The sequence below is a fragment of the Siniperca chuatsi genome, linkage group LG3 (assembly GCF_020085105.1).
Source record: "Siniperca chuatsi isolate FFG_IHB_CAS linkage group LG3, ASM2008510v1, whole genome shotgun sequence".
NCBI classification, from domain to species: domain Eukaryota; kingdom Metazoa; phylum Chordata; class Actinopteri; order Centrarchiformes; family Sinipercidae; genus Siniperca; species Siniperca chuatsi.
The window spans coordinates 23,275,461-23,291,990 of NC_058044.1; the positions used below are offsets into that span (position 1 = coordinate 23,275,461).

Below are 16,530 nucleotides of genomic sequence, written 5' to 3' on the forward strand. Positions count from 1 at the left end.
ACCACACTAATACTTTTGGGGCTGTCATCCAGAGGATTACTGTATGTCTTGACATTAATAAGACTGAGGGTTGTAGAGCTTAAACAATATTGTTTATTGTGAACCGCAGCACATATATACAGAGAAGATGAAGAAGTATCAGAGGATGTACTGATCATGCAGCTTCAGCCTGAGCCTCAATTCTCTTCTTCCTCAGCTGGAGCCTCCTCTCTCTCTCGTACTCCTTCATACGCATCACATAGCTGAGACAGAACAACAGGGTACGTAGTTAATGACAAGATGGATGTATATTATCACCTTTTGACAAAATTAATTGTTAAATCTGAAGTTGAGTATCTTGACTCAAGTGCCATTACATGTTAACGGATTCAATCTTTGAGCTACAATGTTATTAGGAAACTCTGTCCTGAAATATGAGAAGAAAGAAAAAAAAAAATGTTTCTTTGGGTTTTTGTGGTGTCCTAATTTTCAGAAAGGAAAACTAGCTACTTAGTTTATACAATCTTGAAGATCGTTTTAAACCAACATGGATGAGAGGTCCTTCAAATGCTCACAAAAATGGAAATCTACATCCACGACAACTGGGCAACTCCATCTGCTGAGGAAGATGGTGTGATACGATCAAAAGCTCCAGAACAGCTACTATGTGGACCTAGTGGTGAGAGAGTTGTCAATCCCGAAGCCATATACTAAACGCCTTACTGAGAGGAAGCCAGCGAGTGTGGTTAGATTGAGGTTTTCTGAGTTTTTGTTTTGGCCACTAGATTTCATTTCAACTTTATTTTTTTAGTTAGTGACAAACAAACTTGAACTAGATATGAATAATGTATGAATTAGATCTGTTGCATATCTGATAGTACTGCATGTCGCCCAGTATGAGTAGTTTTACTGGTGAACCCATCATGAATCAGCAGGAAGCTTACACCTCAGGTTCCCAAACCTTTCAAAAGTCTTAACTTTTACGCCACTGTAAACACTTACTCCTGGTGTTCGCAGTAGTCCCAGTCGTGTCTCTCATGCTTGCAGGCCAGGAAGTTAGGCCAGTTGTCCCTCTTGCACTTCATGAGTTTCAGGAGGTACTGGGCACAGTAGTCCCTCTGCTCCAAAGGCAGCTGGGCCAAGTTCATCTGCTCCTGGCTTGCTACCATCTCTGGCAAAAGAGATACACATTTTCAGGGTCATCTTTCAATGTACAAGGACCCGATGTTACTAAATGGATGGTTGTGGGAGTCTTAAGGAGTAGCTGAATACAGTGTTTCTTATGAAAGTACTGTCCAGGGTAGAGGCTCTGTTTATTTATAATACATACTAAGGATTTTCTAGATGTTCTAGCTCTTGTATACAAATATTAGACATTATTAATCATTTTCACTGCACAGTGCCATTTATGGTGGCTTTACTAACCGGCTCAAATGCCTTTGCCATGCACCATACTCAAACTAGATTGTAAATGGTCCATTCTTTGATTTAAAAAAGGGAATTTCTTAAGTGGGGTCCAATGACACTGACTTCATGAGGTATTTTTGCTTGATATATTACATGTACCTCAAGCAACAGTTATGAACCAGAACATGTGCAAATCCCAACAAAATCACAGGATCTGAAAGTCTCAAAAAACTCCATCATTCATTGTATGTGGGGCACACCCAGGATTTGTCTCTAGACAACATCACAATCCCCTTTTGCTGTCCAGACTTGATTACATTTGCCAAATAAAATGCTCTCTCTAGCAGACATATATGTGAATTGTATTTTAAAGGTGGATTTTACCTTTTGCATGTATTCGTATCTTCACAAGACATCAATATATTACTGAAATACACCTTATAGTTCAATGTGATGTTCTATCTTTTGGAACAACCAGGCACTTGTGGTGGTGCTGGGCAGTATATCTACATATAGTGTTTATTGCTTATTAAGTTTAAATATATTACAGGATTTTAGTTTTTGTCTGAAAACTACCAAATGTGTTGTTAAAACCAACAATACACAACTGTTATTACTAAATCACCCTCCTCCCTAAATACTTGAAGTAAATGAAGTGTCAGCTGATATTTTCGATCTTGTCACCCTGCCCAAGTCTTGAAAGGCTACAGAAAAGGCATCGATAATTCACCCGAAATTCAGCGTAAACTAGCCAATTACTTTATAATTTTGATGTTACAATACAGTGATTTTGCATATATATGAACAAGTTGGAGCCCATGGTTCAAATAAGCAGCCACAGACTAGAAAGGGGCAAACCGCACCAGCTCACTTTACACTAAACTCCTCTGACAGCAGTTAGCTGGTAAGCTAACCAGCGTATTATTACTGTCATTAACGCAAAGCTAGCTCGGCTAACGTTTGACGAGCTGAGCTAGCATAGCTGATAAGGGAATCAATTTCAATCCAGATGATTTTAAACACATTGTAGGGTGCAGTTATACGCGTCTATGAGCTGGTAACTGCTGACAAACCTCTCTCGTTCCTCTCTGGAAAACCAAACTGGGGGTCGAACTCAATTTTCCTCGCTGGGTCCGGCTCGGTTTCTGTCTCGGTGACATACCGTCTGACCAGGTGAGCTCCCATGGCACCGACGATGTTTACGCACTGTTAGCTAAAATTAATATATTCTGTTTGCTTCTGCTGCGCGCTAATCTAATATTTTCGAACCGATTCCGCTGTCTGCCATTCGGTCACCTCCACAAGCCCCCTGCTTCTACTTCCGCCTCGCACCGGAAATAAACAGCCGAGCGGTCCTTCAGAGAAACACCTTCCCTCTAGCCAAGTAACAAAGGTTCCGTTGCCAGTTGACTTGCCTTCTTCTTCTTCATTTCTACTTTGATTATGCTTTTACCTTACTATAATTTACTGTCATATTTACTTCTACTTTCATCTTTTTTGTCTGTCAGATCATTTCCCCCCACCCCTATATGTGCTGGAATCCAGATGAATTTCACTATTACTCCTGCTTTAATAATTCTGAAGATAGTTTGAGCTATTTCCAGCATTATGTCCTGCCCTTAACTCTTGAAACTTGTTAACACACTACAAGAACCTGAACTATTAAAACTTTGCCTGGTTTGACGTTTTCTGTCCACTCAAGGACTAAAAGAATAGCCAACATTTCCCATGTAAATACTGAAAGGTTGTTTTCTCCATAAAGTTCAAGTTCAAGTTTAATCTGGTCCTGAATTTTTCTTTTTGTGAAATATACTACCTTTGTCTTTGCCCCTGACAATCGAAACCCCTACTCCCTTTCCCAACCCTCTACTTTCCTTATTGCCTCTTGCATTTTCCTGACTACATAATCTATATTCCTTCCCTTTTTCCACATAACTCCATCATCTGCAAATAATGCAGCACCAATCGACCTATCTATACTATTAAACACTTCATTTATCATGACTGAGAACAGAACTGGACTGATTATATGCCCTTGAGGAGTTTAGTTTTCCACAAAATACTTGGAACTATATTCTTTCCCTTCTCTTACTGATATCCACCTCGTTGTTAAGAAGTTTTTAACCCATCTACACATTCTCCCTCTTATTCCCATTTGATGTAACTTGATCATTAACCCTTCCTTCCACAACATGCCATACGCCTTCTCAACATAAAAAAAATACAGCTACTAAACTCTCTTTATTCATTTGAGCTTTCCTAATTTCATTTTCTAAACACAGAGCCGGATCAATTGTGCTTCTTCCTTTTCTAAATCCGCTTTGGTAATTCTTTATCAGATCTTTTGTCTCTGTATGAAACCTTAATCTTTCGTTTATCATTTTTTCCATAATTTTTCCTACATGTGATGTCAAAGTAATCAGTCTATAGCTTTCTGCCAAGCCTGGATCCTTACCTGGCTTACATATGGGGACAATAACTGACTCTTTCCATTGACTTGGTAAGCATCCCTTTTCCCATCCCTTATTATATAATCTTAACAATATTCCATTTCTCTTATCACTTACGTTTCCCATCATACAATCACTTATTTGGTCTCTCCCTGGTGTTGTTTTCCCCGACTTTCTTAATGCATTATTTAGTTCTCTTATAGTAAGCAACATATTTATTGCACTTCTGTCTTTCTTATCATCCTGCAGTGCTTCTAAATATTTTTCTATTGTTCTATTTCTCTGTTTCTTTTCCTCATTACTCATTTTCAGTACCATGTACCTTAACAAATGTCCTTGCTAATAACTCTGCTTTATCCTTACCTTCTATTACTACTCCCCCCCATCTTTCATTATATGATATTCATATTCTTTTCTACTTCCGGACACCCTTAATCATCCCCCATACTCTTTCTAATGGTAAAGTCCTTCCTAGTGAGTCACACTCTTCTAAAAATCCCTTTTAACTCTCTTTACTGTATTCTTAACTACTGCCTGCTTTCTTTTATAGTAAATAAGATTCTGAAAATTAAGTGTTTTCTTTTTTCTTCAAGACTTTAAATTGAGAAAAAGATTTTTAATTGCAGAAGTGCATTCTTGTGTCCACCACAGACCTATCTTTTTTCCTTTTATTACTGCTTCTTTTTGGTATTGACTCTGCTGCTCCTAGAATAATACTGTTTATTTCTGCATTGAGGTCATCAATTGCTTGGTTTATATTTACCTTCTTTAATTTCCCTTCAGTTATTACTCTATACTTGTTCCAATTTGCTTCTTCAAATTTCCATCTTCCTTCTCTCTCATCCTGTTCTACTTCCCTTTCTACTCCAATACTTGTGAATATAGGATAGTGATCACTCCCTATAGTGCTTCCTTTAAATACTTCCCAACTACTTTCCCCGACCAAAGACTGTGATACCAAAGTAAGATCCAGTCCTGCTGCCTCAATCTCCAGCCTCGCCGCCGGCCTCCTGTCAGACCTCCGGCATCCTGTTTGACCCCTGGAGGGTCCCCGCCTTCGTCACCGACCTCTTAAGTTGCTCCGTATGTCTGGTCATCACCTGGACCTGCTCAGCCCTGCAGCCCTGCCTCCTGGGCTGTCCGCCTAAGATCTTCTGCTTGGCCTTGAATCTTCCAATGTTCCAGTATTGATTGTAGCGTTCCTTTCTCTAGTTTTTTGCTTGGGTTAAAGCATTTTCATACTTTCTTTCTTGCACCATGTTTCAACAACTACTACTTCTAATTCTTGTACTGTACCTAACTGTCTATGTTTTATACCTTCTTTGATAAATATCGCACATCCTCCACCATTTCCATTGTATCTATCTTGCGTATATGATTGTATATCCTTTAATAATAAACTCCAGATTTGGCTTGAGCCTTGTCTGACATCTGGTTTCCGATTTAACTTGTCAATGTAGCCTTTGAACTCTTGTCCATTTGCTGTCAGACTTCTGTTCCATTGTAATAGTAATAGCATTATGGCATGATATGAGAAGCTGTCTCTGAGGTCCCTTCTCAATGACTAAGGTCATCATGTATCTTTTTCCACGATAATGGATTGATGACATAGGCTAAAACAGCACTAACCTGTCAATTGATATTCCTGTGTTGTCCTTATGTACCTGTGCTGTTGCATTTGTTTCAGGAGGTCTTTGGTTGACTCCCTCTTCTCTTCTTTCACTGTTACACATCCTCACAGCCTCTGCATATGTTACTTTTCATTCTGATCTTACCCTGTGAACATATTCTCTCACATTAAAGCTCATATAGCCTACCATCACTTTTCCAGGAAGCACCTCATCATTGAACTGTAGCAGTACTGACTCACTATCCACTTTCCCCCCGTTCCTGAAGGCCTGCAGTCGTCTAATTCGTGATTTTTCCTCCTTTCAGCATTTTCCTTAGTTCTTTAAAATTTTCTCCAATGGGGATTCCTGTTATCACTCCCCTAGCTCCTCTCTGCTCACCAACTAGCCTTCTTTCAATAATTTCTTTTTTACACACTGTTTACAGTTTCATCACTGTAGTTCTCTGCCACACTTTTGCATTTCACCAATAAACTACCATCACGCAACACTTTTGCCATTTTTTCAAATGCCTTCCTCAATCCAGTTGTCAAAGTTGTTAGACTAATCGATGTTATCTCGCTCCCCACCTCCCCATCATAATCTTTTTCCTGACATCTCGCACTTCCTCCTCCTCTTCTAATGCCTGTTTTCCTGAAGATGTCGACTGGTTATCTCTTTTATCCTTCCTCCCTCCTCCTGCCACTCATAAATTGTGTCCATTCCGTCTCCTTATCTTTATCCTCCGAAAATCCACCATTACTTGCCATTCTGATCCAGTCACAAATCAGATTATGCCAAAACCACCGATTTGGGAAAAAAACGCGCACCAACAGGCTGACGTTCCGCAAGCCGAGACCACTCGGACCAGTACTTTCCCTAGTTGGCTGGCGTTGTTTCCATTAGCTTAGTATTTACTGATATTAGTAATGACAAAACTACTGATTCACTTGGAAATATTTAATGATGTAAACCATACAAACATTACAATTCAGCTCATATATTCAATATTTTATAGCAAGGCTGGATTTCCAAGTGGGCAACTGCACCAGGGCCCCAGGTTTTTGGTAATATATAAGGTAAGAAGAACCCTGGACATTTCTATAAAAATGAATTGCTTTTACATTTCTCAAATATAATCTGTTTTGACGCTTTGAGGGCCTGAAAATTCCGTTCATTTATTTGATTAATTGTATTGGGGTGTATTGGTACCTCAAACCTTTAGCAAAACTGAGACTATGTGCATTAGCAGACAAGGTCTATGTGGAAAAATATATTTTTGTGTGATTTGTGTGAACTGACCCTTTCAGGTGGCTCAATCTTGTGGCTCTCTCTAGTCAAATCTAGTCTTGTCCGTTTATATTGTGCGTACATGATGCATATACATTTTGACTTGTCATCATTTAAGAGTACTCTAAACTGTACTCTTCAAAGATACTTGTACAAAAATACTGCATTCAGTATTCCAAGATAAACCTTGTAAGAGTGTAGTGGTTTTTACATTGAAAGTCAATATTATAACATACTTTATAGATCCTTATAATAATAATTATTATTATGTTGACATGTTTCCCATTTCCACTCCCATTATTTTTATTTTTCCATTCCTCCAAGGAAGCCAAGCACAGTAGTTGAAGAGGAAAACGTTGTGTAGCAGTTCAACTATATGATGAGTTTTTGTCACTGGTAGAGATCATCATTGCCTTCCTCTCTGTACAGGTTTGGCCTCCCTGACCCAGAACCTGACCCCTGACCTCCAGACTGGGTACCAGTAGCAGAAGGGAACCTAGGTGGAGATGAAAGTGGAATAAGCCTTGAATGTGTCTTGAGGAAATCAAGACAACATCTTCTGTAGTGATACATGTGTTGTACTTGCATACTGTACCTGAAGTTTCCAAAACCTCGGCTCTGCTGCAGAGTTTGAGCAAACATTTCATATTTGCGGATGTCGTTGTCACTGACTGAGCGACGAGCAAATCGCATCGCCTCTTCAAAGTGGTCCTTCCTGATCTCTGGGACTGGATCAAAGTCCTCATCCTGCAGCAGGAAAAGCATTATGATGACTTCATGTGGAAACAACACACTGTGTGTGTGTGTGCGTGTGTGTGTGTGTGTGTTCCCAGTCCAAAGGCTGAAAGTTACAAAACACACAGCCGCCCTTTAGGGAACCTTTTTATTTTCCACAGTCTCTTTCTGTACCGAGCACACACAGCCTGGTACTGCTTTGAGGAGTGGAGCGTGTGTGTGTTAAGGAGAAAAAAAGTCAGACAGACACAGTTATCAGTCTCCTATTTAATACAGTATAGTATGGTGTAAATAAGGAGGTATGCAGCATTAGCAGTCTGACCATGGGGATGCCTGGTCTGCTCTGCCTCTGACGCTCAGCCTTGATTTCGGCTTCGATAGCCTCACGGATGGCCAGCTTACAAGCCCGCTGGCAGATCTCTGTCAGGTCAGCTCCGGAGAAACCGTCTGTGATGCCAGACAGGTATTCCAGGTCCACATCCTACAGGAAAGAGAGAAGGGAGGAGCAAAAGGAAAGAGAAATAGGCAGAGACTAAGCCTTGTGAAAACATTTAATCTAAAGATTCAAATTATTTGGTTCTTTGTGTAAATATTATTCTCAGAGAACTGGGGTTACCCTAGTAACCAAACATTTTACAGTTCTTAGGTAAAGGCTTGAGTATTCATTTTAAGTAAGATTTCATATTTTTACTCCAGTACATCATAAGGGTTTAATGCAAAACTTATAATAAGCTCATAAATGATGCGCTGTCAGAGTTTAAATTGCTCAACAGTGTATGAAAGTCGTTCGATCAACGACAGCATCAGAATTTAACAATTTAACATTTCAAATAGGAACATTCCTCACAATGAGTACTAGTGACACTTAAATACATTTTACTACAGTCATCTACAGACCAACTTTGATTTTCTGCTCTCTCTCTCTTGTGTACATGAGGAAGATACTGTATGGAGAAATGAATGAGTTGTGTATCACTAACTTGTGCGATAGGGGACTTTCGTAGGTTGGCGTTTAGGATTGCTGTACGAGATGGTTTGTCTGGGAGCGGGATGTAGATGAGCTGGTCCAAACGGCCTGGCCGCAGGATGGCAGCATCTATGATGTCTGGTCTGATGTGACGAGAGGAGCAAAGAAAGTGAGATGAGCAGAGAGGAAAATCAGTAAAGATTTTTCTCTTGACTCCCAGTATACTCTCAAAACACAATCATAATACAAATTCCCACATGTGCACCTGTTCGTGGCACCAATAATGAAAACGTTCTTTTTGTCGGACATGCCATCCATCTCTGTGAGTATCTGGTTGATGACTCGGTCAGCTGCACCACCTGCATCCCCAGCTCCGCCTCCTCTGGATTTGGCAATGGAGTCTAACTCGTCGAAAAACAGGATGCAGGGGGCCGCCTGTCTGGCCTGCAGGCAGAGAAGAGGCCAGGGGGTCAGCGAGGTTACAGTGTGAAACATGGGAGATACAAATCCCAAATGTCTATCCTCCCAAGATTATTCATTTTTCTTTCCTTCCTCTGCTCTCACCTTATCAAACACATCTCTGACATTGGCTTCTGATTCTCCAAACCACATGGTGAGCATCTCGGGTCCTTTGATGGAGACAAAGTTTGCTTGGCACTCGTTGGCGATGGCCTTAGCCAGCAGGGTTTTCCCACAGCCTGGAGGGCCGTAGAACAACACTCCACGAGATGGAGTCATGCCAAACTTCAGGAACTTGTCCGGATGCTCAACAGGGTACTGAGGAGAGAGAGATGAAGGAAGATGGATTATTGATGAGACTTGTGTTTGTAGGTGTGTGCAGAGTCTGGTGGTGTGAATGTGTGAGTGTTTCTTCCACCTGGATGAGCTCTTGCAGTTCTCTCTTGACCTCACCCAGTCCCCCGATGTCCTGCCAGCTCACCTGAGGCACCTCTGCAACAGTCTCTCTCAGAGCTGATGGGTTGCTCTGACTCAGCGCCCACTGAGAGAGGACATGATGGTGTCTTCATTTATTTGTGCATTAAGAAACATTCATGTCTAGATTTTATCGTGTGGTTACAAATGTACAGTTGTTCTTTGAGGGACTCATACACCCACATACAGTACGGCCTGGGAGAGAGTCTGTATGCATGTATTTGTGTGTGTGTGTGTGTGTGTGTGTGTGTGTGTGTGTGTGTGTACTTGGAAGTCATCCATGGTGACAGCCAGCGAGTTGAGCAGGTCAGCGTCGATGGATTCATCCTCCAGGTCTATGAGGGTCATCTTCTTGCGGATGGCTTGCAGAGCAGCTTCTGAGCACAGAGCAGCCACGTCGGCGCCTACATGACCGTGGGTCTCTGTGGCAATCTGAGATATATTAAATAGCTCAGGGACATCTATATTCATTTATTAAACAGCACACATGCATATCAAGATGAGGATAGATGCCATCAGAAGGTGGTGTAACATTTTAGTTTATAGCTCAGTTTTTCAACAACACTGAAATTTGATGGCAATGATGTTGATGGATCACACAGTAATGAGAGTGAATTGAATTGAACTCAACTGAATCTGTTATTGCTAGAAGATTAGCACTTGAAGATGAATATTTTTTGATCAGATCATCATATTTTCACTAAGAATAAGTCACAATTCCCATCTTCCCTTTTCTCAGAGTAGTTTATTTTCTCAAACATTGTTTATAATTCACATTATAATGTTTACTGTTACTGTTACAGAAATACAGGTTTTGAGGGGATCTACCGCAAAATAAAGAATTTTACTTAAATTCAATTCACTAGAAAAAAAAATCCCAATATTAAATTCACTCTCAGCACTTTTATCTCAGCGAAGATAGTTACACAAAGTTATTCTAAGTTTAGCAACATTAAAAATCTTCTCATTTAATTTCACGGGGAATATTCTCATGAAAAGTCTGTGGCCACATGAGGATATTTCAGAACTATATCTATTGGAGAGAGAAATTCTTATTTTCATTGTGGATTAATTGGCCAACTATTTTCTCTATTAACCGATTGATCGTTTGGTGCATTAAATGAATAAATCCTTATCACCATTTTCCAAAACCCAAGGTGACGTCTTCAAATGTTTTGTGCAACCAACAGTCAAAAATCCAAAGATGTTCAATTTACTATCACATAATACAAAGAAAAGTAGCAAATCCTCAGAATTAAAAAGCTGGAACTACATAATGTTTGGCATTTTTGCTTGAAAAATGACTTAAACAGTTAGTTGATTATCAAAATAGTTGCCAATGAATTATTTGTCGATCAACTAATAGTATCAGCTTTAATTACTGGAGAATTTATAAGATATGTTTTTATGTTTGTTTGTCCCTGGGCTGCTACACTTTCTCACCCTCTCCAGGTCGACGTCATCAGCCAGTTTCATGTTTTTGGTGTGAATCTGCAGGATCTCCAGTCTGCCGGTCGAATCAGGGATTCCAATGTCAATCTCCCGGTCAAACCTGCCTGGAGAGAGACATCACCATTTTTGTAAATGTATGTGTGTGTGTGTGTGTGTGCATGTGTGTGTGTGTGTGTGTGTGTGTGTGTGTGTGTGTGTGTGTGTGTGTGTGTGTGGCTGTCCTGACCAAAGCGTCTCAGAGCAGAGTCTATGCTGTTTGGTCGGTTTGTGGCTGCCATGACAACCACATGAGCTCTTTGCTTCAGGCCATCCATCAGGGTCAGGAGCTGGGAGACTATACGCCTCTCCACTTCACCATGGGTCTACACACACACACACACACACACACACACAGTTATATTGACCTTATACAGCAGAAATAGGCATTTTATACTTGTTCTCTATTGTTTACCTTCTCTCTCTTGGGAGCGATGGCATCCAGCTCATCAATAAAGATGATGGCTGGAGCATTTTTCTCCGCCTCCTCAAACGCCTTCCTTAGGTTGCTCTCTGACTCTCCCGCCAGCTTACTCATGATCTCAGGACCTTCACAGAATAATGCAGAGCATGTAAAACACAGTTTCTCCTACACAGATCTCTAAATTCCACCAGCATGTCCACGTGCCCACAAGGGGAACAAATACACTGGACCATGTGCACACAAACATTTCTGGCAGCTACAAATCCCTCCCTTGCCCCTATTTTGGTCAATCAGACCATATTTCCCTACTTCTCCTGCTTACTTCCACCCAGCTGATAAAAAGGTCAAACCATCGGTAAAACCAGTTAAAGTGTGGACAGATGAGGCCACAGCAGTTCTACAGCACTGTTTTGAGTTTACAGACTGGCTCATGTTCAGAGATGCCACCACCCAGGAGAACCACATCAACCTTGAGGACTATACATAATCAGTGACATCATACAGCAAATGTGTTAATGATGTGGTGATCACAAAGACAATAAAAGCATTCCTTAAATGAATGGAGAGGTGAGGGCTCTACTCAGAGTCTAAAAAGCTGCTTTTCGGTCAGGAGACAAAGAAGCTTACAACACCGCCAGACCAAGACTGAAAGCTGGCATCAAAAAGGCAAAGCTGAGAGACTGGAGAGAGACCTCAACACCAAAGATATTGTGGCAGGGGATCAAAAACATCTCAGGCTCCAACAGCTGGAGTGCCCCCATCATGTGTGAGGCCACGTTACCAGATGAGCTAAACACATTTTATGCTCGTTTTGATCTCCCCAACAAAGAGTCAGCTGTAAAGTGTAGTCCGCCTCCAGAGAACTGGCCAGTCAGTATCCACAGCAGATGTGAGAAGAATCCTGCTCACCCCCATTCTGTTAAAGTACTTTGAGAAATTGGTTCTCCAGCACATAAAGAACAGCCAGCCTGGACCTTCACCAGTTGCTTTCAGAACCAACAGATCCACAGAGGATGCCATCTCCACTGCCCTCCACTCAGTCTTCACTCACCTTGAGAACGACAACACCTACATCAGAATGCTGTTTGTTGATTTCAGCTCAGCATTCAACACAATCTCCCCCATTAATCTGTTTGGAAAACTTAGCACTCTGGGCTTGAGTACCACACTCTGAAATTGGATATTGGACTTTCTCACAAACAGACTCCAGACAGTTCAGATTGGCAGTCACACCTCATCCACTCTAGTGCTCAACACTGGAGCCCCCCAGGGCTGTGTGCTCAGCCCCCTCCTGTTCACGCTGTACACCCATGATTGCAACCCTCGACATGGAGATAACTCTGTTGTGAGGTTTGCGGATGACACCACCATCATCGGCCGGATTACAAACAACGACGAGACTTCATATCGGGACGAAATCATCAATCTTGCTAAGTGGTGCACAGAGAACAACCTACTGCTCAACGTCAGCAAAACCAAGGAGCTGATCATTGATTTTAAGAAAAAGGAGGCAAAGACACACACCCCTGTCTACCTCAGTGGAGCTGAGGTGAAGCAGGTGAACAATTTTAGGTTCCTGGGAATCAGCATCACCGAGAACCTCACATGGTCCTCTCATATCTCCACTCTGGTCAAGAAAGCTCAGAAACGACTATTTCTTAAGGAAACATAAGAAGGCAAACTTCCTGTGCCAAGTTCTTATTAACTTTTACAGAGAAGCAATAAAAAGCATCCTGACTGGAAACATCACAAACTGGCATGGGATGTGCATGTCCCAGGACCGAAGGGCTCTGCAGTGGATGATTAAAACCGCTATACGCTAACCGTATATAATCTTTTTAGAGTAGCATAAAGAGAACTACAAAGCAAAATCTCATTCTGCAACCCTGTGTTGTAAAATGATTAATAAATCTATCTTGTATCTTGTAAATAAGAAAACTAATGAGTAAATAAGAATTTCCAATCAGGTTCCAGTAACTCTGTATACTTTATTCTCAAAGTTTTTCACAGAGCAGAATTAGCTAATTTCTTCCTCTCTTCCTCTGTACAGATGGTCTCACTCTGTGAACAAAAAAAAATCTTACCATTGATGAGGAAGAAGAAGGCACCAGTTTCGTTAGCTACAGCCCGAGCCACCAGGGTCTTCCCTGTTCCTGCAGGGCCGTACAACAGGATACCTCTGGGGGGCTGAGAGAGAGGAGGGAAGAACGCACTGAGTCATGGAAAGAGAAATGCCAAATGTTAGAATCAAAGGAAGCAGAGGTATTAGTGGATGGGGCCAAGGTTTGTGTGTGTATGCATAACACCTTAACTCCTATAGCCTTGAAAAGGCCGGGGTGCCTGAGAGGCAGCTCCACCATCTCTTTGATCTGGGCCAGCTGCTTCCGACAGCCTCCGATGTCGTCGTAGCCGATGTCATTAAGGCTCTCCTCCTCGTCCTGTCACAGGGTAATATGAGTCACATCTGGTTGAGTTTATTCTCAATCATGAATGTGATATACACTTAGTGTCCCGGTTCCTGATGCCAACAAAGTTACACGAAATCACCCAAACTGGATGATACTCTGATACATTATACCTAGTTTTCAATATGTACAAACTTTTACACTAGAAAAATGACAAAATTAACGTTAATGTTGTGCAACAACATACAGAAACTCCCATATTTTTGAGTGTTGTTCTGCAATGCAATGTACAATGGATAAGAGAGGAATGAGTGATGGCTGGGAAAACAGTGACAAAATGTGGTAGATGATGATGCAATGGATTGAACCACAGTTTAGAAAATGAACAATAAACTAACAAATGCTTAGAATAACTCTTACTACTTTTTCAGGTTTTTTCGAATTTCAAATTGGTGGATGCAGCCTGACTGCTGTCTGTCGGTGTATGTCTTGGATCATTTCCTGTTAGTACCATCACTACAGTACATTTTGTCCACACTAACTACCAAAATAGTACATTTAGATAAGTGCATATTGTATACTTTATAAAATTAGTATTATAATAGAGAGCTGGGACACAAGCGAATTACTGTGATAATTATGCAACATTTCCAGCATCTTGTTGCATCAGGACTTTATGATATTAACTCAGTGTCCCACTAAAGTGGCCTCTGCACGTTGACACACACTGACATTAAACAGTCCAGCGCCTCATAAATCTCTCACAGACCTCTCTTTTGATAGGCTCTCCCTCACAGAAGATGACAGTGTCTGGGGCAACAATGCAGTGAGGGCTGGGGTCAGTCTCCACCACCTTGAACTCCACTGCCCGCATGCTCCCCCTCACCAAGAAGATGTCATCTGGCATCACAGATAAAAAGTTACTACATACAGGAGCATCTAAATGTGTTCTAGATGCTGTTGGGGTGATGCTATGATCTAACAAACAAGCTGATATGAGCAAAAAGACGTTGGTAACATCTTTGGCAATGAGGTTCTACAGGATCATGTTAATCATTTATGATCAGTGGCAGAGGTGTTGCAGTACCTTTATGTACAGGTCGGTAAGCCTCCAGAAAATACGGTTTGAGGAAAACTTCAAAGAGGTTTCCTGTAAGGCCCTCAATGGTTTCATCAATTGGGAGGACATGGATCTTTTTCCCATACTTGATATCAGGGCAGGCATGAATACTGTGATAAAACAGTAAAGCAATCAGTGGATTATTCCTGATTATTTCATATAATATTCTCAAACCTCACATGTAACACAAAGACACAGGTGTGAGATCTACCTAATGACGTCACCGAGCCGGACACGCAGGTTGTTGCGTGTCACACGATTCATGCGGATTCGTTCATCCCCACAGGTGTCATCAGTCAGGACGATACACACCGTTTGCCGACGTTTTCGCCCTTTCAACACCACTGTGTCCCCCCGGAAGAGCTGCAGCTCATCCATCTTATTCTAGTGGAAACACACACAGATCTCAGAAGAAATACATACATGACTAGGATATTTATTTACACCTTACACAGACCTGTGGCAGGCTGACAATGCTGCTGTCTTCATTGAGAGCTTCGTCCACAATGAGCCTGTTAGGTCTGTGTTTCTGCTTCAGGATGGCAGTAGAGAAATCTTCTCCCTTTGGGCTTCCAAACAAGAGACACACTATGACTCTCTCACATGAAAGCTCTGCACTTGGAGCTCTAATTTCCTCATGTGACACTGAGCTGTATTTAGACTCTCTTTGGCTCTGCACGTAGCAACTATATGAGTTTGTAAACATATGAAAATATCTTATTAATGTGTCAAATTTGCACAGTTTATAAGTAGTGACACAAACATGTATACTGGATAAAATGTTAGTACTCCATATCTATGAAATATTGTACAGTATGTTCAAATATGTATAAATAAGCATACACACATCCTTACACACACACACACATATTGTACATATGCAGCTGTTTCACTCACTCAGCTCCTCCTGAGCCTGGCATGACTGCTCTGCTTTGTCTTGTCAGATGTCAGATATCCTCAATTTTTCACACTAGGATCTGCTCCCTCACAGTCGTCTGCAGTTGTTTACTGTGGTATATTCAGGAGCTGATCTTGTATGGTCTGATTTCTGCTGTGATCAGTGCCAAAGGTTTCAGGTTCTGTCTGATCTGATTTGCCCTGGTGTGGTTTTGGTCTTCCTGGAGGCCAGAAGTTCCCAGCAGCGAGTCTCAGTCTTTTCTTTTTCCTTTGTTGCCTTGAACCACCATGTTTGTGGGAGCTGCAGCCTGTCTGTTTATCAGTGGAGGTATAAATATTCTCATCTGCTTCCCTGTCTTATTTGTAACCCCATCGTGTGCACACACACTTTCACACACCCCCACACACACACAGAGATCCCAAGCACTTACCTTGGAGAGTGTCCCAGGACAGATATAGCGTGATATTTCCTCCTCCCCCTGCTTCTAACCAGCAGATGCAGGCACAAGTGCCTAGCTGGTCACGGAGAACACTTCCCGGCTTACTGTGAAATATTTACAGGTCAAAATAAATGCTGTATAGAGCCTATTTTCCAAAAGAACAGACTTATAGTCCGTCCCGTCTGGATAAGTCTTTCCTTTTCTAATACGCAGCATGGTCTCTAATCCTTCGACTCCTTGTCGTTGTGACTGAAGGGAGCTGCTGTTGTAACCCAGCTGCTCCAAACCCTTGTTGGATTCCCTCCCTCACACACACACACTACGTTATGCACATTTGTGTCTCGTACACACACACCACATGAACAAAAACATGCACAAACACTGTTTA

The 16,530-nt window shown here is 41.5% G+C and overlaps 2 protein-coding genes across 4 annotated transcripts; both read right to left on the minus strand.

The window, feature by feature from the left end:
• Positions 1 to 70: 70 nt before the first annotated feature.
• ndufb7 (NADH:ubiquinone oxidoreductase subunit B7) lies at positions 71 to 2,727 on the minus strand. The gene is made up of 3 exons (XM_044190115.1): positions 2,460 to 2,727; positions 982 to 1,150; positions 71 to 242 (listed from the first exon to the last, which is right to left on the minus strand). The coding sequence occupies exons 1-3, from the start codon at positions 2,569 to 2,571 to the stop codon at positions 155 to 157; spliced, it is 369 nt and encodes a 122-aa protein (XP_044046050.1). The 5' UTR covers positions 2,572 to 2,727; the 3' UTR covers positions 71 to 154.
• Positions 2,728 to 6,388: 3,661 nt separating this feature from the next.
• On the minus strand, positions 6,389 to 16,403 carry zgc:136908 (Transitional endoplasmic reticulum ATPase). 3 transcript variants are annotated; one of them, XM_044189931.1, is made up of 19 exons: positions 16,134 to 16,403; positions 15,703 to 16,014; positions 15,263 to 15,374; positions 15,017 to 15,189; positions 14,773 to 14,915; positions 14,455 to 14,585; positions 13,587 to 13,718; positions 13,365 to 13,467; positions 11,272 to 11,405; positions 11,047 to 11,182; positions 10,812 to 10,924; positions 9,636 to 9,800; positions 9,313 to 9,435; positions 9,000 to 9,212; positions 8,701 to 8,879; positions 8,449 to 8,578; positions 7,791 to 7,949; positions 7,329 to 7,480; positions 6,389 to 7,229 (listed from the first exon to the last, which is right to left on the minus strand). In XM_044189931.1, the coding sequence occupies exons 2-19, from the start codon at positions 15,723 to 15,725 to the stop codon at positions 7,124 to 7,126; spliced, it is 2,427 nt and encodes an 808-aa protein (XP_044045866.1). In that variant the 5' UTR covers positions 15,726 to 16,014; positions 16,134 to 16,403; the 3' UTR covers positions 6,389 to 7,123. The 3 variants fall into 3 exon arrangements, with proteins under 3 accessions (XP_044045866.1, XP_044045867.1, XP_044045865.1); XM_044189932.1 differs by lacking the exon at positions 15,703 to 16,014 and having other exon boundaries at positions 16,134 to 16,402; XM_044189930.1 differs by lacking the exon at positions 16,134 to 16,403 and having other exon boundaries at positions 15,703 to 16,105.
• Between the last annotated feature and the right edge of the window lie 127 nt (positions 16,404 to 16,530).